The sequence below is a fragment of the Salvelinus sp. IW2-2015 genome, linkage group LG4q.1:29, assembly GCF_002910315.2.
Source record: "Salvelinus sp. IW2-2015 linkage group LG4q.1:29, ASM291031v2, whole genome shotgun sequence".
NCBI lineage: Eukaryota > Metazoa > Chordata > Actinopteri > Salmoniformes > Salmonidae > Salvelinus > Salvelinus sp. IW2-2015.
The window spans coordinates 64055474-64083233 of NC_036842.1; the positions used below are offsets into that span (position 1 = coordinate 64055474).

General features: G+C 43.0%; 2 protein-coding genes and 1 long non-coding RNA gene across 5 annotated transcripts in view; 1 reads left to right on the forward strand and 2 right to left on the reverse strand.

Moving 5' to 3' along the window:
- LOC139027573 (uncharacterized) overlaps positions 1-27760 on the forward strand; it is a 102334-nt gene that overhangs the window by 18708 nt on the left and 55866 nt on the right. The gene's annotated exons all lie outside the window — the stretch shown is intronic.
- slc12a3 (solute carrier family 12 member 3) lies at positions 411-8892 on the reverse strand. Its single transcript, XM_023985385.2, has 26 exons — positions 8589-8892; positions 8322-8450; positions 8139-8214; positions 7913-8008; positions 7175-7314; positions 6948-7058; positions 6573-6684; positions 6323-6453; positions 6066-6150; positions 5808-5965; positions 5597-5704; positions 5382-5505; positions 5191-5292; positions 4619-4774; positions 4394-4493; positions 4155-4266; positions 3501-3638; positions 3296-3402; positions 3117-3199; positions 2960-3037; positions 2759-2866; positions 2422-2533; positions 2139-2225; positions 1810-1948; positions 1590-1657; positions 411-1466 (listed from the first exon to the last, which is right to left on the reverse strand). The coding sequence occupies exons 1-26, from the start codon at positions 8868-8870 to the stop codon at positions 1325-1327; spliced, it is 3084 nt and encodes a 1027-aa protein (XP_023841153.1). The 5' UTR covers positions 8871-8892; the 3' UTR covers positions 411-1324.
- LOC111962352 (nuclear pore complex protein Nup93) overlaps positions 11358-27760 on the reverse strand; it is a 33774-nt gene continuing 17371 nt past the window's right edge. For all 3 annotated transcript variants that reach the window (XM_023985386.1, XM_023985387.2, XM_023985388.2), the window contains exons 4-21: positions 27319-27381; positions 26377-26505; positions 24385-24459; positions 23372-23464; positions 23107-23246; positions 22852-22984; positions 22305-22462; positions 21902-22067; positions 21456-21549; positions 19778-19969; positions 19405-19531; positions 18616-18733; positions 18322-18438; positions 18062-18180; positions 17740-17857; positions 14612-14695; positions 11885-12013; positions 11358-11624 (exon numbers count right to left, since the gene is read on the reverse strand). In XM_023985386.1, coding sequence (XP_023841154.1) covers positions 11514-11624; positions 11885-12013; positions 14612-14695; positions 17740-17857; positions 18062-18180; positions 18322-18438; positions 18616-18733; positions 19405-19531; positions 19778-19969; positions 21456-21549; positions 21902-22067; positions 22305-22462; positions 22852-22984; positions 23107-23246; positions 23372-23464; positions 24385-24459; positions 26377-26505; positions 27319-27381 — 2166 coding nt within the window. In that variant the 3' untranslated portion in view covers positions 11358-11513. The remainder of the gene's footprint in view (positions 11625-11884; positions 12014-14611; positions 14696-17739; positions 17858-18061; positions 18181-18321; positions 18439-18615; positions 18734-19404; positions 19532-19777; positions 19970-21455; positions 21550-21901; positions 22068-22304; positions 22463-22851; positions 22985-23106; positions 23247-23371; positions 23465-24384; positions 24460-26376; positions 26506-27318; positions 27382-27760) is intronic.

A 27760-nucleotide genomic window follows, 5' to 3' on the forward strand; every position in this document is an offset into this window, starting at 1 on the left:
ACACGACCCCAAATTGACAGTAGAAAATACAGGGGACCCCACTTGAAAATAAGTMTATTCCCTAGTTAACGCCGTGTGTTCACATTCTCTCAGTTTTAGGTCTTGCAGGCTGTCCCAACACATGACATTAAAGCGCATTATATTACCCTAAAATGCCCTTAGKTGTGAAAAAAGTGGTGAAAAAAGTACCCAATTGTCATACTTGAGTAAAAGTAAAGATACCTTAATAGAAAATGACTCAAGTAAAAGTCACCCAGTAAAATACTACTTGAGTAAAAGTCAAAAAGTATTTGGTTTTAAATATACTTAAATATCAAAAGTAAATGTAATTGCTAAAATATACTTAAGTATCAAAAGTAAAAGTATAAATCATTTCAAATTCCTTCTATTAAGCAAACCAGACTTCACAATTATTTTTATATTTTTTATTTACTGATAGCCAGGGGCACACTCCAACACTCAGACATAATTTACAAAGTATTTGTGTTTAGTTAGTCTGCCAGATCAGATGCAGTAGGGATGWCCAGGGATGTTCTCTTGATAAGTGTGTGAATTTGATGATTTTCCTGTCCTGCTAAGCTTTAAAAATGTAACGAGGGCTTTTGGGTGTCAGGGGAAATGTATGGAGTAAAACGTACATTATTTTCTTTAGGAATATAGCAGAGTAAAAGTCAAAGTTGTCAAAAATATAAATAGTAAAGTAAAGTACAGATAACCCAAAAAACGTAGTACTTTAAAGTATTTTTACTTTACACCTCTGTGTATTCTATACCCATTTGAATAGAAAAAAAGTTCTTACTTTGTTTGATAAGATTACTGTTTTTCTCAGGGGACTCAAGGGGACATTTCAATTTCAAACTGGAATGATCTGGAATGATGATTGTGACATTGGGATGTTTTCAAGGGGGTACACAATACAAGAAGCCTAGTTATCCCATTTACCTGTGTTGCTTACGTTCCAAATTAAATAGGCACAATAAAAATGTATAGACAATTAAAAATACACACTGGTGTTACACTTCAAAACTTCTATCATCAAGCACACGTTTAACAATCAAGAATGTTTTTTTTTACTACTGCTTAATGATGATAATGACAACAATGCTTCTGGTACTGATGATGATGATAATGATGATGACGTTAAATCTAATCACATTTTTCACAGATGGCTAATGTGTCTAGTACTGATGATAATGAATGAAGTGAAATGTCATAACCAGACGACTTCTACCAGAGCACATCTAATGCATTATCATTTATGACAATAACAATGTTATTTTCCTTGACCATTGGGGGATTTCATTGAACATGGTTAAAACAGATATCACTGACAATAGAAGGTGAGCACATTCTCTTGGTTTCCCCTCACCAGTAAGACTGGTGGGCGCAGGTCACGAGACAAAGTCTCCAGCCATGCCATGTACAGAGCACTGGGACATTGCCCTCTCCTTCCCACAGGCATGGTCCTGTCAATGAGAGAACATAGATCCGTTATCACTCTCACCTGTGTTAGCTTTGTCATGGGATGGGGTGGGTTCAAGTCAATGAATGTAATAAAAACATCTGGTTTGCAAAAACAGAGTACGTACACAAATATAATGGCGGCGTCCCTTGAGTAATCTTGAAGAACTTCATTCAGACGAATCTGTCGAAGGGTCTGGTGCACAAACACATATTTAGAAGGGACTGTAACCAGTCTGTCTGAGAACAGTGAAACTGTCATAACCAAATGTTCCACATCTAGCTATGCTACATTTAAAAGTTTGGCAATAGAGTAGTCCTGACCAATGAAACCCAGATAATGGTCACCTTGGGCTTATTTGTCTCTATCTCCTCATCAGACACCATCCAGGGACAGTCCTGATTCAGCTGCTCAGCTGTTACATGTCCATCCTTCTGGGCTGTGTTAATCCTGTAGGGCCCTATCAGATCCTCAAACCGCCTCACACTGTCAGAGAAAGAAAGAGGAAAGGGTCTCAACAGAGCATTGCCCTGCATACATTGTGAATGGATGTAGATTAAATTAATAATTGTGGGTGTTGAATCACTGTGCAACTGAACTCTTATGCAATAATAAGAAAGTACAATTCTGAATAGTAACAATTATACAGTATATAGTGAGTGACAGGGAACCATACTGTTCAGGTTGTGGTCTCGCATTGATATCAGGCAGAACCTCAACGTCATGGAAACCAAGGCGAAACTTGCTGATGAGGTCCATGACTCTAAAATTGGACACAAGGACATGGTCAGTTGAACTATTCAAATCAAAATCAAAGTTTATTGGTCGCGTACACAGATTTGCAGATGTTATTGCAGGTGCAGCGAAATGCTTATATTCAAAGGAGGATGAAAGGCCAAGGGGATATCATGATATCATGTCTCTACCACACACTATGGCCTTAAACACACTACACTCACTCTTTTCTTTGCTCCTCCTTTCGCTGGATGTCTCCGCCCACAAAGACGCGTACCTTGCACCTTGCCCAGCGCTTCTTCCGTGTGAGCAGGTAGGGAAGTAGCAATGTCAGACCTTTAAGAGCACAACAGACTTAACATTTACCTTTCACACATAACATAGACCCCTCTGCCTGATGTGACCATGACATAATTCTATCCTATGTTATCTCTCTGACCTGGGGTACTTGGCATGTAACAACATTGTATGATTTATGACCCCACATTATCAATCTGACTATGTTATAAAACCTATTTGATTTGTGGAAGGGCACAATGAAATCCAGAACAATAATCTCACCTCCATCATCGAACAGCCAGTACACATCAATGGTCTTTTTCCCCTGCTGAGACTGGAACACAGTAGAAGGCTGAGGCTGAGGCTCAGTCACCATGGCATCAGGGTCCACTATAACCAATACAAAATATCTCTGTCAATACTATAGAAAAATAGGAATGTCATAGACTACAAACTGTATACTCTAAATATGATCATACATACATGAAAAGTTTGCAGGGGGTGCAGGGGGGACACAGGTGTTGACACTGCTCTCTGGGCTTGCCTCAAACCCAGGGTTAACTGCAATAAAAGGAAGCAATGATAAATAAAGATATATTGTAAAAGAACATGACATCTTCATGGTTGTTGGGTTCCTCACCGTGTGTTTGTGCCTGCCGAAACACGTCCAGACCCTCCCTCATCCGCAGCACACACACTCCATACTGCAGGTCAAACGCATCACTGAAACAAATGCACAAAGACATATTAAACTGCATCCTTACTCCGTCACATCCATTATGAACTCATCTTGCTGATTTGATTGAGTGATTCACTCACTGTAGAATTCCAATGTAGTTGTCAATGCAGGATGGTTTGTCCTTACGCCAGTCCCTTTTGAAGCCCGTCAAGAGGACATTCGGCCTGATCCGACCCAAACCTGCACCCTGGAGTTAGACACAGTATAACACATTCAGTAAATCCACATTCAGTAAAACCACATGATGAAATGGACCTGATAGATAAGGCTTGGCAGTTGGCCCACCTGGAGCAGCATCTTAACCCCAGTGCGCAGGTCATTAGCCACCACACCGTGATAGAAGGATTTGATCTGCCGTTTGTTCAGCCAGGTAACATGACTGTTGCTACTGGCAGTGTCCAAGGTTGCGGGAGAAGGACCTCCCTGTTGACACAGCAGCAGGGTGACAGAGGGAGTTAGAGGTTAATGACATAGAATATAAAAATAGGCAATGTACAATCAACAATTGCCATTGTGTTCTGTGTGGCTCTGTTGGTAGAGCATGGTGGTGGCAACGCCAACAGTCGTGGGTTTGATTCCCACTGCGGCCACCCATACTTAAAAATGTATCCACGCATGACTGTAAATAACTTGGATAAAAGCATCTGCTATATTATTAACATTAACATATTCATGAAGGAGTATTTTTTGGTTGCCAGAAGATTGTGATCACTTGCCTGGAAATGTAAAGTAGCTATTTTCACCCACACACAATGGAGGAACCAGAAAGACCAGACTACTGAAATTCTTAGCATTTTGGTTGTTATCAGTAAAATAAATACTTGACTACTGGGGCAACCTCAGAGCAGGCTCAACTTGCGTGACTGCTCRGGTCACTTTGCCTGGGTAATAGGGCAACCCTTAATGATCCCTGTACAGTGATTCAAGTTGAAAACTCACAGTGACAACATTCCCGCATATCATCAGGCTTAGATTTTTGGTGAAGGTTCCAACAAAGTCGACCAATGCAGGACGACAACTGGGCGGACCAGTGAGGACCAAGCACTGAGGTCTGAGAAAGGTAAGAATAAAGGGAATAAGAAAATCACATACAAAGTGAGAAATGGTTATTCAGTTGGAACAGCAACAAAAGGCTGACATTGTTCTCATTAGGTCCTCAGAGAGAGATCAGGTCTGACCTGTAATTCTTGATATGATCGTCCACCTGGTTCAGGCTCACACAGTAGGACAATGCCATGTTGTATGACCCAGCTTGTACTGATGATCCCCAGTTTACAGCTAAAAATAAATCAATAACCGATTGAGTTGGTGAATATTCAATGAAAAACAATGCTTGCCAAAAACCTGCTACATATTTTATGGGGGGAATGAATTTGAAACTTTATATGTGTGTGTTTTCTCACAGGGTCTCTTGTAGAGCACATATCCCAACAGGAAGATGACGATGCCAATAGCGATGAGCGCCGCCCACCAGGTGAGCAGGAACATGATGATCACAGACACCACGGCACCCAGCAGGGACATCCACTTACTGTAGAACCTGAAGGAGGGACGCCAGCCTGCAACACAGTCAATCACACACATTGAACATGACGCAAATATAATTAGGCAATAAGATACTGAATTTGTTTCTTTTGTAACAGGTGTTAGGTTAGAACATCAGAGCAGGACTTTTAATGGTCATGATACCATGTCCTGGTCATGACACCATGTCCTGGTCATGACACCATGTCCTGGTCATGATACCATGTCCTGGTTGAGATACCATGTCCTGATTGAGATACCATGTCCTGGTCATGATACCATGTCCTGGTCATGATACCATGTCCTGATCATGANTCATGACACCATGTCCTGGTCATGATACCATGTCCTGGTTGAGATACCATGTCCTGGTCATGANGTCCTGGTCATGACACCATGTCCTGGTCATGACACCATGTCCTGGTCATGACATCATGGTTGAGCTCCTGACCTGGGGAGTTGGTGATGGAGGCATGGAAGCAGCTGAAGTTGATGAGAGCGTAGGAGCACAGGAAGAAGTTAGAGATGATGGGAGCGATGGTGTTGAGCTCAGCTGAAGGGTGAGAAGACAGGGCAGGGCTGTGTTACTGTAATAACATATCCTTTTCACTCTGCATCTATCTTGACAGGTCTTTATCATACCAATGAGAACGAAGCAGACAGCAATGATGTACGCCAGGACGTAGCCTCTGATTGGTTCGTCGTTTTTTCCATTACCCTTCCCAAAGAAACCAATGACTGGATACAGGTTGTCTTTGCAGAGACACTGTAAGTGAGAAGAGAACAAGATAATGCTAATAGAATAACACACAATGCCTCTTTATTTGCAGTAAACGKGTTTCCCTAAGAAAACCTACCTGGAAGACTTTGGGTGCAGAGACCAGGCAGGCCAGGGCTGAGGAGAGAGTGGCCCCAAATATCCCAGCAGTGATCAGAGGGGCGAACCCTGACACCAAACTCATACTCTGACCACAGAAAGAAGGGGAAGTGAAACAGATACAATGCACCAAGGCCATACTTGTGCATTGAACATTGAAACATGGTAATCAATCATTTGTATTAGGTCACCTGGTACTGGTTGCTGAGGCCATAAGTGCAGGTTCTGTTAGTAATACAGTTAGTGAAGTCCCAGCCGTATTGACAGGCCAGACCCTGGCAGCTATCAGCACTAGACATGGTCAAGGTGTCATTCATGATTCCAGACGCATCTCGTACCAGACAGGCTCCTAAACCAGGACAGAGAGAGGCCCATACACAGCACATATTGACAGAAAGGAAGCACCAATAAAATCATGAGGAGACACTTTGTGCATGTGTACAACTCACCAATAGTTGCTGCTATGATGAGATAAGATAAAGTGGTCCAGAATATAGCCATCAATGTTCCTCTTGGAATAGCTACTGTAGGGTCCTATATTGTGTAGAAATAAGGGGGGGATATATAATGACTAGTCAACAGTCAAACATTTGCTATAATAAGCATCTGAATTAAACATCTCCCTTTCATCCAAAGAGCCCTTCTCTCCTAGAGTGAGGAGAATATACAGTAGACATTTATAGAGAGATCAGAGTAAGGAACCTGCCTTTAGGTCCCCAGAGATGTTGGCTCCTGCCAGGATCCCTGTGGCTGAGGGGAAGAAGATGGAGAACATGCCAAAGAAGTTGCCTTCAGGCCCACGCCAGCTGGGTACAAAGTTTTCAGCAAATATATCCGCTGAGGGGAAAGAATAGTTAGTGTGTCTATTTTAATGATAGAGGAAAACAAAAATAACTGGAATCTAATATGACATATGAAATTCACAACACTCTGTCGAAATGCCATGGAGCTCTGACCTTGGTAACTGAAAAAGCCCTTGGCTTGCTTCTGAGGTGTAGCGGGAATAATGGTCCCCACTATGTAATTAGCAAAGGACACCAAGATGACGATGAAGAAGAGAACCTGGGCCTGTATAGTTGGCAAAGAACACAATGCACCACATGATAACATGCCATCTATCCAGAGACTCCATAGTCAGAGGCTTACAATAAACAATCCTTCCCAAACAAATTAAATACATCTTATAGTAAAACATGTMTTTTACAAATTCATAGAAAATGGCCAGGATCAACCAACTGTATTGAGTTCTAACATCAGACCTGGTCTATTGTGACAAGGCATGTTCTGTAGTTATTTAGAAAGAGTGCCTCCTAGTGGCAGTTTGAACAGACCTTGGCCTCCCATTCCATCCCAGCCAATGAGATGGCCAGCAGACATGTGACAGTGATCACTCCAATGATGCGAATATCATTAATGGGGTCCACTATGCTAGCACCACTCTCCTGAGGTGGGAGGTTTGGGAGACAAATTAAAACAAGGGTACAGTTAAAAAGGGAACGCCAACTCAGAGGTTGGCTATAAGTGATGTGGGTATAGGCCTATGTGAAAACACACTGACTTGCATCAATGCTTGCACAGTCTCAGCGAAGCCCACAGTGTGCATGGCAACCGCCACAGCATTTGCAAAGGCAAAGATGAGTCCAATGGATCCTCCCAGCTCTGGCCCCAGGCTACGAGAGATTAGGAAGTAGGTTCCACCTGCAAGAGGGACAAAAGAGGATCAGTGTTGTAAATATTTGAGTATAAGAAGCCTGTACAGAGCCGGCCCCAGGCATAAGCAACATAAGCGGTTTAGGAACTTTTCTCTTGTTATGTCAGTCACTGACAGTCACTCAATTAGCCATGTCAGCTAACAATTTTTAGATTGGTAGTTCATCTAGCCAGTTATCTAAACATGTAGTAATCATGGCCGAATACCGACCAGGCATGCAGGGCACGTGCCCAGGGGCCCTGACCTCCAGGGGCCCTGACCTCCAGGGGTGATTTTGTTAGTCATTCTCACTCAGTTAAAAAAAAATCCAATCCTTAATAACATGGCATAAATCATGGCAATATGTGAAGAATTACTGTAAAAATAGCTTTAAAACGCCAAACATTTCTCTCCACCTCATGGCAAAATTGGTGAAATTAACTTTAAAACTTAAATGTTTCTCTCCGCCATCAAGAGGGGGGCCACTAAAATGTTTTGCCATGAGGTGGGAGGCCCACCAACCAAATCACTTAGGGCCCCCCAAAAGGCCAGGGCCAGCTTGAACCTGTGTTATTATTGTATTATTTCAGCGAAGGGATAATGCACCTCCTTTGACCCTTCCGTTGGTGGCGATGGCGGAGGTGGACAGGCCAGTGATGCCAGTGATGCAGGTGGACAGCAGAATGATGACCCAGGTCAAACCTAAGAGGAGGAATATCACATACAATCCAGTAAACCATACAAATACAGTCCCAGAAATACACAATCACCATCAATGCAAAAATTGACACTTTAATGAAATAAAAGCGTTGAGACCTATCGCTTGACCCACCAATCCCTGCTTGCGCAGTGATCCAGGGCAGCCGCAGGTACAGGATCACCCCCCAGATGTTGAGCATGCAGCGGATCTAGGGGGAATTCACTTCTCCTTAGCATGTTGTCATGACTACCAGTATAATGGATTATGTATAGTGTTGTATGGAATCTCAGTTGTTTTGTGTCTGTCGTGTCTTACCATGACTCCCTTCACCCATCCAAACCTGGTGGGTTCTAACTGAGGCTCGTCAACATCATCTTCTGAGCTGTCCCCAGGTGTTCTGCCTGTGTTGGTCTCCTCATACAGAGGAGGGGGACAGGAATCCTCCTTAGGGGTGGTTTAGGGGAAATAGGGATGTAACCATACTGTCTATCAGTCTGTACAATTTGCAGTATTAAAAAAACAGTATAGAAGGCCTGACATATTGCAGGTGTGTTGCCTAGAGGCCAAATGTGTCGAACTTACTTCAATGTTGGAGTGAAGCTGAAAGAGGGATGGTCTTGATCGACGCACCCTCCCTTGGACATTTGTGTTCGCATAGAAGTCATAATTTGGGCCAACATCCAGAGTGTCGTAACCTGTGAGGATCTGTGTGGAGTTCTGAGAAGCCACGCTGGTCCCATCGCCGTAGTGATATCTGCTGCCATCAAAGCCATACTTGGGTCCTTCTTCCCCATTCACGGAGAACTGGCTTCTAAGAGCAGAAAGGCTTATCCCCTCATTTGGTGCTGCTGGTACTTCTTCCATTTGGAGTGGAAGACCAAAGTTTTCATGTAATAGGAAACAAATGGTGGCATGAGGGGCTTTATATGTCTTGAAAAAGGCAGGAAGTGCCTTTGGCCATGTTGAGATAAGTCAATGTTCAGTTCACTAAACCTATTTGGAACTCCATGAGAGCAATTTGTATTTATAACTAACCCCCTGAGGGCTTGTGAACCTCCTTATTACATAGATTAACTTGTGATCTAAGGCAAGATAACCTTGGCAGAAAGTCACAAAGATAGAAGAGGTAAACCCTTCTCCATAAGGTATTGCTTCTGAGGAGGAACTGTTACCTTCCTCTTATTCCATATTGATGTAAAGGGGCCTCCCAAGGATGGGAGAAATTGAAAATATTTATATTGAAGACATGGAAAGGCAACAAGTTTGGGAGACAGCTCCATCACCTTCAAAATCTCMATTTAAACGATCCCTGACTTCTCCTTTGGCCAGCCATTCAGTATTAAACCAAACAATAGACAAAGGGGATCCTTATAAAATAATAGAATATTTATATCTTGATAAACTTGCCACTACGGAATAACTTTCAGGTGACCTCATTCTTGCTATGTAAAAGTCATCCCCTAAACAGTCATGCTTGGAATGTTTTGGTGTGTGTTTACCACTTCACTGCCTCAGTTAAAGGATGACCTTGGTATCAGTTGGTCATGTTGTGTAAAACACCATGGTAAATGACTGTTACAGTCTCAGCTGAGCAACCATGTTGTGCCAGCAGCAGTATATGTTCCCTTTCATTGAGTTTCCATTAAACCGCTGACCCTGCAGACAATTCTTGGTATAGAAGCCTTACTATTCAAAACTGTTGATCCCCCTGACTGCATTTGGGCCAAAATGTAACTTTGTTTTATTACTTACAGTATATCCTGAAAATATAACTTTTTAACAAAGCATTTCCTCCTGGAATACAAATAAATTAGTGTATTTGCCTCCTTGGGGCATAATTGTCCTCCATTATTAAATAAATTAAGTAAAAACTCACAATATCATAAAACAAGTTTAATCAAATGCTTTTACACGACAGTGAATTTAAAATCACAGCAGACATTTCATCAGGTGAACCGTAGGAACTCTTCCGCTCCTCAAAGCTGCTTCTGTTGCTTGCCCATTGGCGTCTCGTTGGCAGTGGTGCAGTGCCACCCTGGTGTTGTGAAATAGCCGGGTTATAGCAGGTGTGTGGCATCGGCCTGATTCACAACACCAGCTGCAGCACACACACCTGAGAGTGGATCAACCTTGGCAGAAGTCCATGTCTTTTCCACAGAGAGCTCCAGACTGATCTTCACCAGAGSAGATGTGGTGCGTAGCAAGGGCATTGTCTCCAGAACTCATGATGATAAGGGCTGTGAGTGAAGTAAAAAAACTGCATTAAAAGAGCCTGCACAGTCAATTTGGTTCTCTCCATAATGAAGACAAGTCCCCTGTGGTGACAATGGAATCAGTTTGAGARGAAAGGCTTCTCGACAATCTAGCGCAGCCAAGCAGACTCCCATCTGTGTTCTCTCAGGGCATTTCCTTGCTTTCTAACCATCTGCCAATAAGTGTAGCAGTGTCATACATGATAGGGCCCATCACAATGTACGTTCAATACAGTTCCTCTCACCTACTCAGAGTAGTATTTCTCCAGCTGCTGATAGTGTAGTCATAGAAAGGGGAGATGTTATCCAAAGAAACAGACCTTTCTAAGCAAATCAATCAGGTATAACTAGTAGCAAAGATTGGTATATCATCATGTAATTCCTTATAGATAACCACCAGCAGGGATACAATTTTGTATGTGTGGGTGTGCAGTTTGACCAATTTACAGAGTACACAGTGGATGCTGAATTGTCGTTCTAGCACCCACAAAATCGTATTAGCTGCCGGTTTCAGTTTGACATGATACCTTGATAAAATCATTGKTTTTTCCAAATGACATTTTTATCGACTGTGGAGGTGGATTCAATGTAGAACACACATCTTCTGGTGAAGACAAAACTGCTTGCAAGATTTAGTTCTTCCTGGACCACTGGATTATGGTTAGTTCAATATGATTCCCAATTTCCTGTTGCTTCTATGACTATAGGCAGGCCATGTCTGAGGAATAGTTGGAGATCCTGGCAATTAAGCCCTTTTTTCTATTTAGTCAGATTAACTCATGGGTACCATTTTTATGGTACAGTGTGCAGTTTTAGCAGCAATAGTTCATCTGACTCTGGGTAAATAGAAAAAAGGGCTTCATTGCCAAAATCTCAAAATATGCCTTTTACCATAAAATAATATCAAAAGGCACAATTGATTTTAAAATCTAAAATTCCAAATGACTCTAACAGTACTTCCTTCAGTTTACTTTAAATCCAGGTAGTACTCATACCACTAATAATTGTATAGATGACCATGACGCATAATAATAATTTTTTAAAAAGCAAACTGAAATACTAAATGCAAATGAATCAAATTAAATGAAGGCGTAAGAAATTAAATTTAACTGACATTTTATTTAAATTTATGAAAAAAATACAAATATGGAGCAACGAATAAGGACAAAGAAACATAAAATGGGGACGAAGCAAAACAAAATCTGACAGTTGATGAAAAGGGTGGGTGTGGCTGGGGCTTGAAGGTATTTTGGGGTCAGTTCATCAGGACCTCCATCTGCACCAGCCGGGCATTGGTGTCGCCTGCCATGCGGTACGGGATAATCCCAGCAAATGTGATCAGTGCACGGGCTTGGCTGCGCAGTTGCTGTTGACACACACAGAAAAGACATCTTAGAGCTGACAGAGAAATCAATAATGTGTGAAAACAGATAAAAACTAGACAAGATAGATAGACAAGATAGCCCCCAATAAGTACTCCTTATTCAATGAAATATCACATAATGGAGCAGAGGCATGTCTTTACTGCCCAGTTCATCACAATGCACAGCCCCCAAAAGTCTTTATACATTTCCTCAGGTTTTATCCCATGGCCAGTATTGCCCTGAGAAGTCACCATCTCCTCACCGAGTCTCTGTCCTCGATGGACCTCTGTGGTCGACCAGGGGTTCCTGCTGTGGCCCCCTTCAGGCGCTTGCACTGCGTGAACAGGATATTCATGGTGGCCAGGAGTACCTCCGCCAGATTATGCCTGACCTGGAAGAAGATTCAAATGAGAATAAGACAGAGACAGTAGGAAAAAAAGGACAAGAGAAGATTACATGTACACTTTGAAAGTGTAGTGTTGCATACTGAGTATAATTATATATACATTCATATTTTATATACACACACACAACCGGTCAAAAGTTTTAGAACATCAACTCATTCAAGGGTTTTTCTTTATTTTCTACATTGTAGAATAATWGTSAAGACATAAAAACTATGAAATAGTTTTTTCTTGTAACGAAAAAAAGTGTTTAAAATAKATTTTGATTTGTTTTAGTTGAGATTCTTCAAATAGCCACCTTTGCCTTGACAGCTTTGCACTCTTGGCATTCCCTCAACTGTCTTGTTGATACCATCGATCACCACATTCTTTTGGAGAGATTGGAAACCCAAATTGGTCTACACGGACAASTTCTGGCCTGGTTTAGATCTTATCTATCGGAAAGATATCAGTTTGTCTCTGTGGGTGGTTTGTCCTCTRACAAATCAACTGTAAATGTAGGTGTTCCTCAAGGCTCCGTTTTAGGACCACTATTCTTTTCACTATATATTTTACCTCTTGGTGATGTCATTCGGAAACATAATGTTAACTTTCACTGCGATGCGGATGACACACAGCTGTACATTTTGATGAAACATGGTGAAGCCCCAAAATTGCCCTCCCTGGAAGCCTGTGTTTCAGACATAAGGAAGTGGATGGCAGCAAATGTTCTACTTTTAAACTCAGACAAAACAGAGATGCTTGTTCTAGGTCCCAAGAAACAAAGAGATCTTCTGTTGAATCTGACAATTAATCTTGATGGTTGTACAGTCGTCTAAAAAAAAAAAACAGTGAAGGACCTCGGCGTTACAAGACTGTTTCAAGGACAGCTTTATTCCATCTACGTAACATTGCAAAAATCAGAAAGAAACTTTCTGTTATAAAATGATGCAGAAAAATGAATCCATGCTCTTGTCACTTCTAGGTTAGACTACTGCAATGCTCTACTTTCCGGCTACCCGGATAAAGCACTAAATAAACCTCAGTTAGTGCTAAACACGGCTGCTAGAATCTTGACAAGAACCAAAAAATGTATCATATTAATCCAGTGCTAGCCTCTCTACACTGGTTTCCTGTTAAGGCAAGGGCTGATTTCAAGGCTTTACTGCTAACCTACAAAGCATTACATGGGCTTGCTCCTACCCATCTTTCCGACTTGGTCCTGCMGTACATACCTACACGTACGCTACGGTCACAAGACGCAGGCCTCCTAACTGTCCCTAGAATTTCTAAGCAAACAGCTGGAGGCAGGGCCTTCTCCTATAGAGCTCCATTTTTATGGAATGGTCTGCCTATCCAYGTGAGAGACGCAGACTCGGTCTCAACCTTTAAGTCTTTATTGAAGACTCMTCTCTTCAATAGGTCCTATGATTGAGTGTAGTCTGTCTCAGGAGTGTGAAGGTGAACGGAAAGGCACTGGAGCAACGAACCGCCCTTGCCATTCTCTGCCTGGCCGGCTCTCCTCTCTCCACTGGGATTCTCTGCCTCTGACCCTATTACAGGGCTGAGACACTGGCTTACTGGTGCTCTTCCATGCCGTCCCTAAGAGGGGTGCGTCACTTGAGTCACTGACGTGATCTTCCTGTCCGGGTTCCCCCCCCCCTTGGGTTGTGCCGTGGAGGAGATCTTTGTGGGCTATACTCGGCCTTGTCTCAGGATGGGCTTTCTCCTGTGGTTGAAGATATCCCTCTAGTGTGTGGGGCTGTGCTTTGCAAAGTGGGTGGGGTTATATCCTGCCTGTTTGGCCCTGTCCGGGGTATCGTCGGACGGGCCACAGTGTCTCCTGACCCTCCTGTCTCAGCCTCCAGTATTGATGCTGCAGTAGTTTGTGTCGGGGGCTAGGGTCAGTCTGTTATATCTGGAGTATTTCTCCTGTCTTATCCGGTGTCCTGTGTGAATTTAAGTATGCGCTCTCTCTCTCTCTCTTTCTCTTGGAGGACCATGCCTCAGGACTACCTGGCCTAATGACTCCTTGCTGTTCCCAGTCCACCTGCCGTTGCTGCTGCTCCAAAGTTTCAACTGTTCTGCCTGCGGCTATGGAACACTGACCTGTTCACCGGACATGCTACCTGTCCCAGACCTGCTGTTTTCAACTCTCTAGAGACAGCAGGAGCGGTAGAGATACTCTCAATGATCGGCTATGAAAAGCCAACTGACATTTACTCCTGAGGTGCTGACCTGTTGCACCCTCGACAACCACTGTGATTATTATTATTTGACCCTGCTGGTCATCTACGAACATTTGAATATCTTGGCTCTGTTATAATCTCCACCCGGCACAGCCAGAAGAGGACTGGCTACCCCGCATAGCCTGGTTCCTCTCTAGGTTTCTTCCTAGGTTCTGGCCTTTCTAGGGAGTTTTTCATAGCCACCGTGCTTCTRCACCTGCATTGCTTGCTGTTTGGGGTTTTAGGCTGGGTTTCTGTACAGCACTTTGTGACATCAGCTGATGTAAGAAGGGCTTTATAAATACATTTGATTGATTGTGTACATATATACACAGTACCAGTGAAAAGTTTGGACACACCTACTTATATATATCTCACCTCATCACTGAAATTGCGAAATGCAGCGACCCTTTCCTCCACACTGTCTTGACTCAGAGGGACCAGCTTCAGTCTCTCCATCACCTGAGAGAGACAAAGAGAGAGTTGGAGGGGAGAAGTTAGGGACAGTTAAAGGAAAGATTCACCCATTTTAAACATATCGTTTTTGTGCATCTAAACACACAAAAACGACATAACATTCAAAAAGGTGACTCTTTCCTTTAACCCCTAGAGTCAGTGCTTCAATCTAAGTTACATACCAAAAAAATTCCCATCAAAATCTGTCAGTTTAAACTAGAGATTTTTTTTTTTGCATTGGATACGTCTCAATCCACCACTGTCGCACTTCAGCATCTGCTGTGAAAGGTGGCAGGGCTAGCAAGGTGTTTGTCAGACCATGAKACATCCCAAAAATCGGTMTTTTCGGGAAAACGTTCATAGCGTCCGAATGGTTTGCCCTAAAAACTATTATGGAAAGGGGAGACTCTCACATTGTCGTTCTCCGTTTTGGTCTACAACCCCCACAAGTGTCAAGGGACTCACCTGAAGGTAAAACATGGAAGTATGAAGGTAGCTTTGTGCTTACCCCAAAAAAGGGGATAAATATGTGTAAATCAAATCAAATGTATATACAGTGGGGCAAAAAAGTATTAGTCAGCCACCAATTGTGCAAGTTCTCCCACTTAAAAAGATGAGAGAGGCCTGTAATTTTCATCATAGGTATACTTCAACTATGACAGACAAAATGAGGGAAAGAAATCCAGAAAATCACATTGTAGGATTTTTAATGAATTTATTTGCAAATTATGGTGGAAAATAAGTATTTGGTCAATAACAAAAGTTTATCTCAATACTTTGTTATATACCCTTTGTTGGCAATGACAGAGGTCAAACGTTTTCTGTAAGTCTTCACAAGGTTTTCACACACTGTTGCTGGTATTTTGGCCCATTCCTCCATGCAGATCTCCTCTAGAGCAGTGATGTTTTGGGGCTGTTGCTGGCGCAACACGGACTTTCACTCCCTCAAAGATTTTTCTATGGGGTTGAGATCTGGAAGACTGGCATAGGCCACTCCACCGGACTTGAATGCTTCTTACGAAGCCACTCCTTCGTTGCCCGGGCGGTGTGTTTGGATCATTGTCATGCTGAAAGACCCAGCCACGTTTCATCTCAATGCCTTGCTGATGGAAGGAGGTTTTCACTCAAAATCTCACGATACATGGCCCCATTCATTCTGTCCTTTACACGGATCAGTCGTCCTGGTCCCTTTGCAGAAAAACAGCCCCAAAGCATGATGTTTCCACCCCCATGCTTCACAGTAGGTATGGTGTTCTTTGGATGCAACTCAGCATTCTTGTCTCCAAACACGACGAGTTGAGTTTTTACCAAAAAGTTCTATTTTGGTTTCATCTGACCATATGACATTCTCCCAATCTTCTTCTGGATCATCCAAATGCTCTCTAGCAAACTTCAGACGGGCCTGGACATGTACTGGCTTAAGCAGGGGACACGTCTGGCACTGCAGGATTTGAGTCCCTGGCGGCGTAGTGTGTTACTGATGGTAGGCTTTGTTACTTTGGTCCCAGCTCTCTGCAGGTCATTCACTAGTCCCCCCATGTGGTTCTGGATTTTGCTCACCGTTCTTGTGATCATTTTTGACCCCACGGGGTGAGATCTTGCGTGGAGCCCCAGATCGAGGGAGATTATCAGTGGTCTTGTATGTCTTCCATTTCCTAATAATTGCTCCCACAGTTGATTTCTTCAAACCAAGCTGCTTACTATTGCAGATTCAGTCTTCCAGCCTGTGCAGGTCTACAATTTTGTTTCTGGTGCCTTCTTGACAGCTCTTTGTCTTGGCATAGTGGGGTTTGGAGTGTGACTGTTTGAGGTTGTGGACAGGTGTCTTTTATACTGATAACAAGTTCAAACAGTGTGCCATTAATACAGGTAACGATGGAGGACAGAGGAGCCTCTTAAAGAAGAAGTTACAGGTCTGTGAGAGCCAGAAATCTTGCTTGTTTGTAGGTGACCAAATACTTATTTTCCACATAATTTGCAAATAATCATAAAAAATCCTACCAAGTGTGATTTTCTGGATTTGTTTTCTCATTTTTGTCTGTCATAGTTGAAGTGTACCTATGATGAAAATTACAGGCCTCTCCTCATCTTTTTAAGTGGGAGAACTTGCAAAATTGGTGGCTGACTAAATACCTTTTTGCCCCACTGTATATATTTTTTAATATCTCCTAGATTTAGGACAGACACTTCAAAACCTTGTTTATTATAAACAAAATTACTGGCCTTTTTGCCATTTATGAATGTGTTATTCAATGCATTTTTATGGGATTAAGTTGTAAAGGCCAAAATCTATATTTTATCAAATAAAATCTGAAAAATCATATATAATTGTTTTCCATTAAAAAAAGTGGGACAATAGGGCTTGAAATTACATAAATGTTTTTTAAGATATAGTTACAATAAAATTATAAACAATTTACTAAAAGATTTTACATTTCTGATAACTAAAATAAATWTGATCAAACTTTTTCATAACTGCAGAAAGAATTTTCTCTTAAATGTCCACTAAGAGGCGCAGAGACACCATTCCCATGTGTGCAGACTTGTTACAMCTTCAGCTTTAAGCACAAAGTGATTTYGTCCGTCTGTGACCAAGATAAAGTGGTCTTAGTTTAATTATACACAATTATTTTCATGTTGAGCGCTCTAAATCCGGCTGACAATATACTACTGTTGCATCCACTAGATTATCCCGTTTCATGTGCGCTATTGCAAGCACAGATGTGAGTTTCCCAGACACCGGAAATCGTTCCTTGTCTGGATGGGCAAGRAAATGGGACACGTCACTCCCTATGCAAATGTTGGGTCTGAAACCTGACACTTCAAGTCAGCTCCGCTGGGAGAGTGGGAGCGGAGAGCAGAGAGATGGGGATTTCTGGCACTGTAAGATGACGTTCACAGAGAGCTTTGTACACCAAAATGTCCCCTAGTCTCCAAATAGGGGACTTAACATCTAAGAGGAGAGGAGGCTATCATAACGTTTCTCAATGCCATCTGAATAAACAGCATTGTAAGCCATCAGGCAGGAAGCCCTGGGTGATAAGGCTCACATCATAGGCCCGGTCTATGTTTCCAGCATGGTACTCATCAAAGAAGGTCATGAGGTCCAGCAGCAGGTAGAAGGTGCTGTCTGCAGACTTCTCTCCAGCAACACCCTGGGTCCGGTACCTGAGTCCGTAAACAAGACCACACACTAAAGTTAGAACTGGGCCTAAATGGTCCACTTTTGATGAGGTCCACTTGTCTTTTTAACAATTGCTTTCAGTAAGCCTATATGATGCAACGTCAAACATTATCTAATTTCAGTGGCAATGCAGAATGTAAATGATGCACAGTAAGTATGTGAGTGAGAGTAGGTGGCGAGGATAGTACCGCTCAGCGATGGCAACAGCAGTGTTCTTCAGTCTCTCCTTGTTGGACTGGGCAGCGCTGACTTGGGCGATAACAGGACTCAGCAGCCTGTTCATCAGCTCTAAGACCTTGTCTGGATTCTAAAGATCAGAGGAGAAAAACAGAGGAATGTGATGTGACATTTCATTATTTCCTACTCTTCCTCTATCCAGCCTGTACCTTCACCTAGACTAAACCCACTGGCACAGCTTGACCTCAACCTTTCCCAGAGCCCGGCTCACCTTGGCCAGCTCATACAGTCTGACTGCTTCCTCAAACAGGCCCTTGTTCTCAGCCTCCAGCGCCACTTTTGTGATAATGGCTCGAGTGTCTCCGGCAAATTTATCAATCACTCCAGGCTGGGGGAGAAGCACAACTCACAATCAGCTCTTTGAACCGCCTGAATACAAATGTTCTGGGGTGCCACGAGCASAATGGAAAAACCAGCAGCACCACAAATGCTTTCACAAAAGGGATCATAAATAATAATTAATTCAATTAAATAACAAAATTGAAAATGAAGGTGTGACCATTACCTTTCTGCTGCCATCTTTTTCCAGTCTTCCTAGAAGCATGTCAAACTCTCGACTCTCAATCACCAGCTCGCTAACACAGCACATGAACATGTTCTCTCCTTGGTTGTTTTTTTCATTCCTGTGTCCAAAAGGAATAGAGGATACACATTCACATATTTGGTTAACAAACTGAATGATTATATACACATTACATCTTTTAAATAATGATAGAGGTCTGAAGGCTCTCATCAAAATGAACCTGAATAGAAAGAGTAAACCAACCAATGGCATGTGTGAAAGCCTGTATTATTCATGGTGAACTCATTCATGGCCCACTGGGTTATTCATATGTATTGTGATTACATATTTTGATATTACTGCGATTTGAGGTTCCAAACATATTGCTAACCATATATCTGCAAGACAAGAGTGAGCATGAGAAAACAAGGCTTTGATCAGTCAYGGAAATAAGTGCTGAAAACAAGTTGGCTCACTATTTAAAAAGAAGAGGGAGAACAAGCTTTAGGATGAAAAATACTGGAGTTTTGGCGCAGGTACAGCCGACTAATGCTAGATAAAGCTACCTACAGTAGCAATAAATAAATAATCAAATAGATACTTGGGAGTCAAATATCAAAACTGAGATATGCAACTGTATCGATCCGCCCATGACTAAGCTTAAGTACAGTAGGAAGTCTACCGCCATGCCTCCAAGTCCTATTGACACTCAGTGGACTGGTGGAGAGAAGAGGTCCCCTCACCTGAGAACAGCATCTGTTAGGAGGATGGCCGCAACGTAGCGTAACGTACCGTAGGAAGTAGAAGTACTGTAGAGCCTCCCGGGGGTCTGTGGACTCAAACTTGCGCGTGTAGAGCATGAGCAGCCGGATGAAGTTGAGCCGACGCACCATAGGGGGGTCCCCAGCTTCCTGACTCACTGAAAGGTAGAAAACATTCACTTATAAGTATCAGCTTCAAAACTACAATGATGTTTACCTAGAAATTAAGCCCCTTTTAAAAAAGGAATCAAGCTTTGCATCCCTAATGAACAAGACCACATACTTCATGCAACAGTAAGTCAAGTGTCCTTCCAATATCTGTGAACTAAGACATCCTTTGTAGAACATGACTGATTGTCAATGTAGAGAAAGGTCAGACAGGTAGGTATCCTGACAGGACGTACACAGTTGTGCRCTCTGTCCTGATGACTTGAGCAGCAGCCGTAGCTCGTAGAGAACCAGAGCCACGTGAACTGCATGACTGCGTAGACGCTCCACCCGGAACAGGAAGGCCACAGCAGCCTCAAACTGGGCCGTGAGGAACAGCACCTGGAAGTATAGAAACGGCTGTTGGCTGGCCGAGAAGTGGGACTCTCCTATAGATTGGAAAGGAACAGAAATAAACTCAAAATCATTAGGAYCACATTCACAACATGGAAAATGGAATATAGAACATGCTAATTCAATATAGATAAAGTCAGCAATTTACTGCCAAAACAACTTAATCACTTTCGTAAATGAGGGATAAAAAGTATATTGAAAGCAGGTATATTAAGCAATTAACATCCCATCATGCTTAGGGTCATGTATAAAAATGCTGGGCAGGCCATTATTTTGGCTACCATGGCTATGCCTCCATGGGATGACAATGCCCCTATCCACAGGGCATGAGTGGTTACTGAATGGTTTGATGAGGATGAAAAAGATGTAAACCATATGCCATGGCCTTCTCAGTCACCAGATCTCAACCCAATTGAAAGACGCTGCTTGAGACAGCGTTTTCCACCACCATCAACAAAACACCAAATTATGCAATTTCTCGTGGAAGAATGGTGTCGCATCCCTCCAACAAAGTTCCAGACACTGGTAGAATCTATACCAAGGTGCATTGAAGCCGTTCTGGCTCGTGGTGGCCCAATGCCCTCTTATGACACTGTATGTTGGGGTTTCCTTTATTTTGGCAGTCACCTGTAGTTGCTCAGTATTACAAATATTAAAACATTTTCAAACAAACTATTCCACTACATAGTCATCACATCAACTTGCATTAATCCCTCTCAGTGAAGTTCATGTTCAACTGAGTAGGAAGAAAACATGAATACATCAGCCATTTTGAAAGGCAGCAGGCTTATCTATGAGTCACAGTCACCTTTTAATACACTGTGTTAAAATGAGAGAGATAGCAAGCCATGACTCATCCTCCAGGTGGGAGAGCTTTGCCTCCCTCTGTGGGATAAAACTAAAGAAAAGTTGAAGCTTTAAGAGTGAACAATGAAGCACTTCTTTATCTGAACAGAGCAGATCCCAGGGGGGGGCTGAGAAGTGGTGCCATTACGCAACCCTACTTTAAAAGTCTAGGATTGGACGGTATACCGTCTATCGGGGTATTTTGAAATACAGACCATATGATTTTCAATACCACTACGCCCCTGCTTATAACTATCTAAAATGTGCCTAATAATGTATCTCCAGCTCAGGGCTCCAGCTACGCAGGTATGGTTTGCTAACTTGATAGCTAAGAGGCTAGCGTGTAAGATCAAGCTTCTTGGTTACAGCAGAGACAAACAATCCAATCCTGGATCAAGATCCCTTCTGCCTAATTTGTTATGTGCGTCAAAATAAATAAAATAAATGTTTTAACGTTTGGAAAGAAATAGTGCTCGTATGCACTGCTGGTAATATTGTATACCCCGGTACGGTATGGTACAGGAACGGTATGAAAGTATTAAAATCTGAATACCGCCCAACCCTAAGAGTCCTCCAGTCCTAGCCAGTATTCTCTCTTAGAACAGAATTAGTATCCAGGTCAATTTTCACTTCAGTAGTCTGGCTGTCATGTATCCTGCAGTGTTCTGAACTCACCGTAGTCCTCTAGAAGCTGTTTCTGTAGCTGGGCCAGTGTCAGTCTGTCCTGAGGAGCACTGCTGCCGTCGTCATCGAAGCACACCTGGTTGAGCTGTGGGCATGATGGAAAGAACAGGTCTACATTAATGTCAGGGAGTATTGACAAGAGGCAAACCTATTTTACCTGATCCTCCCTAACTGGGCGGCAGGTAGTGCAGCAGTTAAGAGCGTTGGACCAGCAATCGAAAGGTCGCTGGTTCRAATTCCAGAGCCAACTAGGTSACAAATCTGYCGAGGTGCCCTTGAGCAAGKCACTTAACTCTAATTGTTCCTTTAARTCACTGGATAAGAGSATCTGCTAAATGACTACAATGTAAATGGAGTATTGCTGTGTTTAAGGCACTATGTATCATGTACACAGGTAATATTAACATACATGCTACAGACTGGTATTCAGACAGCACCTTAAGCCACAGGTAGTCCTCGGTCTTGTCAGCCACCTCTCCATGGTTGTCTGCGATGTCACACTTCCCGATGAGGCAGTAGACGGCCCTCTTGTAGGGGTCAGCACAGTTCCTCAGCACTCTGCGGTAGTGGAGACGCAGCTTGTTCTCTGTGGCGGGGGCCAGGCTGAGGAGAGGACACAGCATAGGTCAGACAGAGCTTAAGACAGAGACAAATAGTTGGAGAGAGGAGGAGTACTAAGCAGATTAGTTTCTATTCATATGAGAAAAGCAATCACAATGGTGGTTTGGTGTTCTGAGCCATGGTGTTACAGCACTTCAAGTTGCAGGAGAAAGTGAAACAGAGAACCTAACCCAGGTGACTACACACAGTGGAGGTACACAGTATGTGTGAGGTTCCTACCGTCTGTCAGGGCTGTTCATGTACTCCTGGAACCAGGTCTTGAAGTCTCCCAGCTGGTGCTGAGCCCGGTTCACCACCTGCATGGCAGCCCCCAGGTCCCCACAGCGYAGGCAGTAGTAGATCAGAGCCCAGACTGGGTGACCCTCCACCTCACCATCCTGTTATAACACACACGGCTGAGTTTAGCTGTGCGTATTGTTTTTTATTTAACTAGGTAAGTCAGTTAAGAACAAATTCTTATTTACAGTGACAGCCTATCCCGGCCAAACCCTATCCCAGACAAAGCTGGGCCAATTGTGCGCCACCCTATGGGACTCCCAATCACGGTCGGGTGTAATACAGCCTGGAATCGAACCAGGGTCTGTAGTGACACCTCTAGCACTGAGATGCAGTGCCTTAGACTGCTGCGACACTCGGGAGCCCTACACGGATCTACACTACACTTAGTAAAAACACCATCTTGAATAATACAGTGCTATGTAAGGCTGTGCACATCGCTGATGTCGTCTCTAGCAGAATGTGCTGCAGTGTGGGGGCAGTACAGTACCTGCATGCCTGGCAGAGGCCCTGGCAGTTTGATGTTGAGGAAGCTGCGCACCAGCTGATAGGTGCCAGGGACTCCTCCTAGCTGGGCCTGGTGCAGGTTCCCAAACACCGTCACCATGGTGTAGTTCTTATAGCTACCGTAGTGGAAAGACAAAGAGAAATGTTAGTGGGAGGGGGGGTAACTACATGAGTGTAGTTTTATAATACATTAAGGGAGTGTTCTCATTCTAATTTGATGGTTCTGTCCTCCTCCGACCTGTTCTGCAGGAATTGAAGGGCCTGCGTGACGAAAGCCATCTGCATGTCCAAGGCCGTGCGGCTCTTCAGCGTGTCTTTGGCTGGGACCAGCAGCACGTCTGTCATCTGCTTCACCATTAACCACATGTCTGACACATTCTGGAGACACAAATACATCCATAAAAATGCCATAATTAGCCATTGAAGGGGAAGAAGAACCAACTAACGTATGCAGATGGGGGGATAATAATGTGGAATGGAGACGTGGATCAGCTGGGGCTTACCTTGTCATCCAGGCTGTCTGCCACTGAGGCACAGAGGTCTCCCAGGTTGGGCTGGACATGTCCATTCACTATCTTCTCATTAAAAACGTAGATCTGAGGCACAATAAAAGGAGAGAAAACACTGATGGAGCAGAGGAGAGTGATCAGTGCTGACACACTGAATGGCGACTGTTTCAGCACTAATGCCAGCAGGGCCCAGCCCTGATCCTGGTCACCACGATCCAGTCACCCAGGGGGGGCTACGATCGCATAGTAAAGTGATGGATGACAAGAAATAGAACAAAAAAGACGAAAACATTCAGGAGGTCATCAAAGGAGATCACAAAGACCTGTGGAAGATGACACCGCCGGCAATGTGGCGACACATTATGTCCTCTTTTACCAGCAGATGCTTTCCTCTTTCACCCAGAATGTACAGACTGGAGAGGACGAGACAGAGACAGGCTATCCTACACCTGTGCAGTGGGGCAGAGAAATTACCCAGCATGCCCTGGCTCTTTCAGCTAATCAATTTCTCTGATCTGTTGCTGCCTTGCTTAGCATGACCCCATTACTATGAAGTGGACTACAGTGCAGCTGCATCCTGACTGAGGCTGTGCTTCCATTCAGCTCATGAGGTCAAATCAAATCTTATTGGTCACATACACATAGTTAGCAGATATTAATGTGAGTGTAGCGAAATGCTTGCGCTTCTAGTTCCGACAGTGCAGTAATATCTAACAAGTAATCTAACAATTCCACAACAACTACTTTATACACACAAAAGTAAGGTTCCAGGGCACTTAGCTCCAGGCTGACTGGATGYATTACAGCCTATTGAAGTCTAAAATCATAACATAGGGAAATATGTAAAATACACAAGAGGATGGGTTTTGGTGATTCACATCTTTGAACATTTGAAATTAGATTAATTGAGGACTGCACTTCCCTTTTGGGCCATTTACTGTAGGTATCTCAGGCTAATCGTTMTAAGTGGTACTGCAGCGCAATCAGCGTCAAGCCAAATTACTGACCTGTCGTCCATAGGCCACCTCCACGCTGTCAAGAGCACTCCGTCCAGGAACTCCTGCGTCACTCACAAAGCTGGGCTGCAACAYAGACACACAGGGAGACGAATCATGACTACCGTATGTACGTGAATGTAAAAACAGAAGTGATTTCTGACTAAATAGAAAAAGCTAAAGTAAATGGAAAACATAAGAAGAGTGAAGAGTGTTCGCTTGGTTGCTCATAATTGTAARGCCATGGCCAATGTAGCGTGAAAGCCATTGTGAACAAAGTTCACGCTTGAATGCAGACACATTCTAAATGCGAGCACACACACGCACAAACATTTATCCAGATCGACCTTGCATTCTTCAGAAACAAAAGGGACACACCCATACAATGTATGTTAAACGTAGAGGGTTGTCCAGGTAAGGGATAATCAATGAGGGGCTATGCGTTCTATGGAAAAGCATGAACGACATGGAAGGTGTGTGTGTGGAACTGACTTGCATTATTTTCCAGAGAACACTTAGAACCCCGAGTTGATTATCGCTTTTATACCATGGCTATAATTTAACACATTTGCCAATAGAAATGTGTTCATTTGCCAGTAGAAATGTGTTCATTTGCCAGTAGAAATGTGTTCATTTGCCAGCAGAAATGTGTTCATTTGCCAGCAGAAATGTGTTCATTTGCCACCAGAAATGTGTTCATTTGCTCATTTGCCACTAGAAATGTGTTCATTCGCCACTAGAAATGTGTTCATTTGCCACCAGAAATGTGTTCATTTGCTCATTTGCCAGTAGAAATGTGTTCATTTGCCACCAGAAATGTGTTCATTTGCTCATTTGCCACCAGAAATGTGTTCATTTGCCACCAGAAATGTGTTCATTTGCCACCAGAAATGTGTTCATTTGCCACTAGAAATGTGTTCATTTGCCACTAGAAATGTGTTCATTTGCCAGTAGAAATGTGTTCATTTGCTGATTTGCCACTAGAAATGTGTTCATTTGCCACTAAATGTGTTCATTTGCCACTAGAAATGTGTTCATTTGCCAGTAGAAATGTGCTCATTTTCCACTAGAAATGTGTTCAAAATCCACTGAAGTAGCTAGCAAGTTTGCTAGATAGCTGCAGTAGTTGCCGTGGTAACCAAACAGACTGGCTAGTTTAGCTAAACAAACCATCAGTCCTAGTAGCTTGCCATTATGAAAATCTAATTCAACAATGCCAATGTTTTTAATTYGACTTTTGCTTTCAAAAGCAGCTCAAACATAGAACATGTAAGAACTATAGCCATTGAATTCTACCGTGCAAACATACAGCGCTTTACAAGGAAATWATGCACGCTCTAGAATGCCCTTCAAGCCAATCAGAAACAAGTATTCAAGAATGCYATGGTATAATGCAGTATAAGGCTGTATGAGACATGGCATTATAAGARGAGAGCATATGAGCAAGAACTGAACACAGTAGAGGGTGTGTTTCTGACATAGGGAGTGAACAGCAGGTCAGACGTGGACAATTTAACTGTTGGATAATAATGCAATAAGCACAGAGAAGGACAAAATCCCCCAAAAATCCAAGTGTCAACTCCAACACACACTCCACTGGAGAATGTGCCAGAGCTACAGTTTAGGAAAGCAATGTAGCTACTGTGCTAAATACAGGAGCCCTGAAGGTAACCTAAACAAAGCTGTCTGCATAAAACCAAGCTTGCTTTGGTAAAGACCGATAACATGGTGGAAAACCAAAGCCGAATGTGGCTTTTCTTKATCCATTATTAAAAACAGGAGTACTTGCCATATCTTTTTTTTGGAAACGTATCAATTTTTTATGGAAATTCTTGCAAATTGGAGGCGGTCATTGAATTTCGCAACATTCATGTGGGTTAGTATCAGTTTTTGACGAGTGTGTATTTTTCTAAATGTGTGCAAGTCATATATTAAGTATCGAAATTATATCTGGATGTGTGCTTTACGTACTGGAGTTCATAGGGTCTATATGGCGAGACTGACCTCTATGTCTTGGCTGAAGTCCAGAGCATCTTCCCCTGCTCCCAACAAGGTGTGCAGTACTCTCTGTTTCACCTGCTCCCACTGAACCAGCATGGACTCGCGGTGGTACTCCTCTGCCAAGAGGAACGTCTGACAGAGAACAAGAACATGTGAGCACGAAATAGAGAGAGAGAAAAAGAGAAATGTAACTTGGACAGACCAATTTGAAAGAATTTGAGAGAACCAGGCTAGGCTGCATAAATGGGATAGAGACCTTGTGATTTGTTAAAAATAGCTAACACTGCAAAACCTCTCGCCATGAGAGATATCTATGCACAATAAACACCTCCAATCATCACAGTCACCCATGCAGGTATCCTGGGGCCCCACACAGTGAAAGTGAGATCTGGGACTTCAAACTGGGTCACGCCCTGTGATGCCTGGGTGTGTGGAGGGATGGGATTGTGACGCTAAATGGGTCTGCATTCATGGCTGGTCCAGATTTAGCCAARAACAGATTAGACAAGAAATAGACAAGGTCTCTGGATTCTATCTCAATCCCACCGGGACAGAGGATGATAATTGGAACTGTTCCTAATTAAAGCCGCTCTGAAGTCATGCAGAGGAAACCATTTTAGAAAGATAATAGGCTAAGGGTTTAATCGGAACAAGGTGAGCAAATCATGATTGSCAACCGAGGGTATGGGTTTATTATTTTTATTCAAAAGTGTGAGACTGATTGAAAATATAGCGTACGTATTTGAAAATTAGGTATGCCACGCTGTCACGGAGAGAAAAGTTGGGAGATACAATCTATGACCGAAACAAATCTGTCCCATCTATTCATCAGGTATGTAAAAGAAAATCTAAAAAATCTAAAACAAATGGGATTATTAGATGTGGACATGGGGTGCAATGAGGGTGTGGTCATGGCAACTAGTCAGAGGAGAGTGTGCCACCTACTCTGCGACGTGACTCCTCGATGGCAGAGAGCAGCGCATTGTCCCTCTCATTCTTCAGAAAGCCCTGGAAGGAGAGAAATGGCTGGARGTTAACCTACTTTCCACTTGACCACACATACACGGCTCCTGCAAGACGCTAGCTGCAAGGGCTCCTAAGGAGAAGAACTATCATTATCATGATCGCTGTGCTAAAAATGGGAGAAGCTAACAATCAGGGCGTAGCCCGTAGAAGCCTCCTCCAGACCTGACATTCTGAACATTCAAAAATAACTTCTGTTACATATCTTCTCAAGCGTTAAGACATTTTCATGCTCATTCTATACAGCTCCAGCCCATCTACCAATCCCCCACAGTTCAACAGAGCAAAAACCCAGAGCCCATCAAGGCATTTTACAGTTATTTCAACAGCCTGACTGATAAGCACCAGCCGATTAGGCTCACAG

Excerpts from the sequence above, each read along its gene's own strand:
- slc12a3 (XM_023985385.2), bottom strand. The coding sequence starts at position 8,870 with ATGGAAGAAGTACCAGCAGCACCAAATGAGGGGATAAGCCTTTCTGCT. Across the intron at positions 7,315-7,912 it reads CAACGGAAGGGTCAAAGGAG|GTGGAACCTACTTCCTAATC; the intron begins GTGCATTATCCC and ends TCCCTCTTGCAG. Across the intron at positions 3,403-3,500 it reads GGGTTAAGATGCTGCTCCAG|GGTGCAGGTTTGGGTCGGAT; the intron begins GTGGGCCAACTG and ends GTCTAACTCCAG.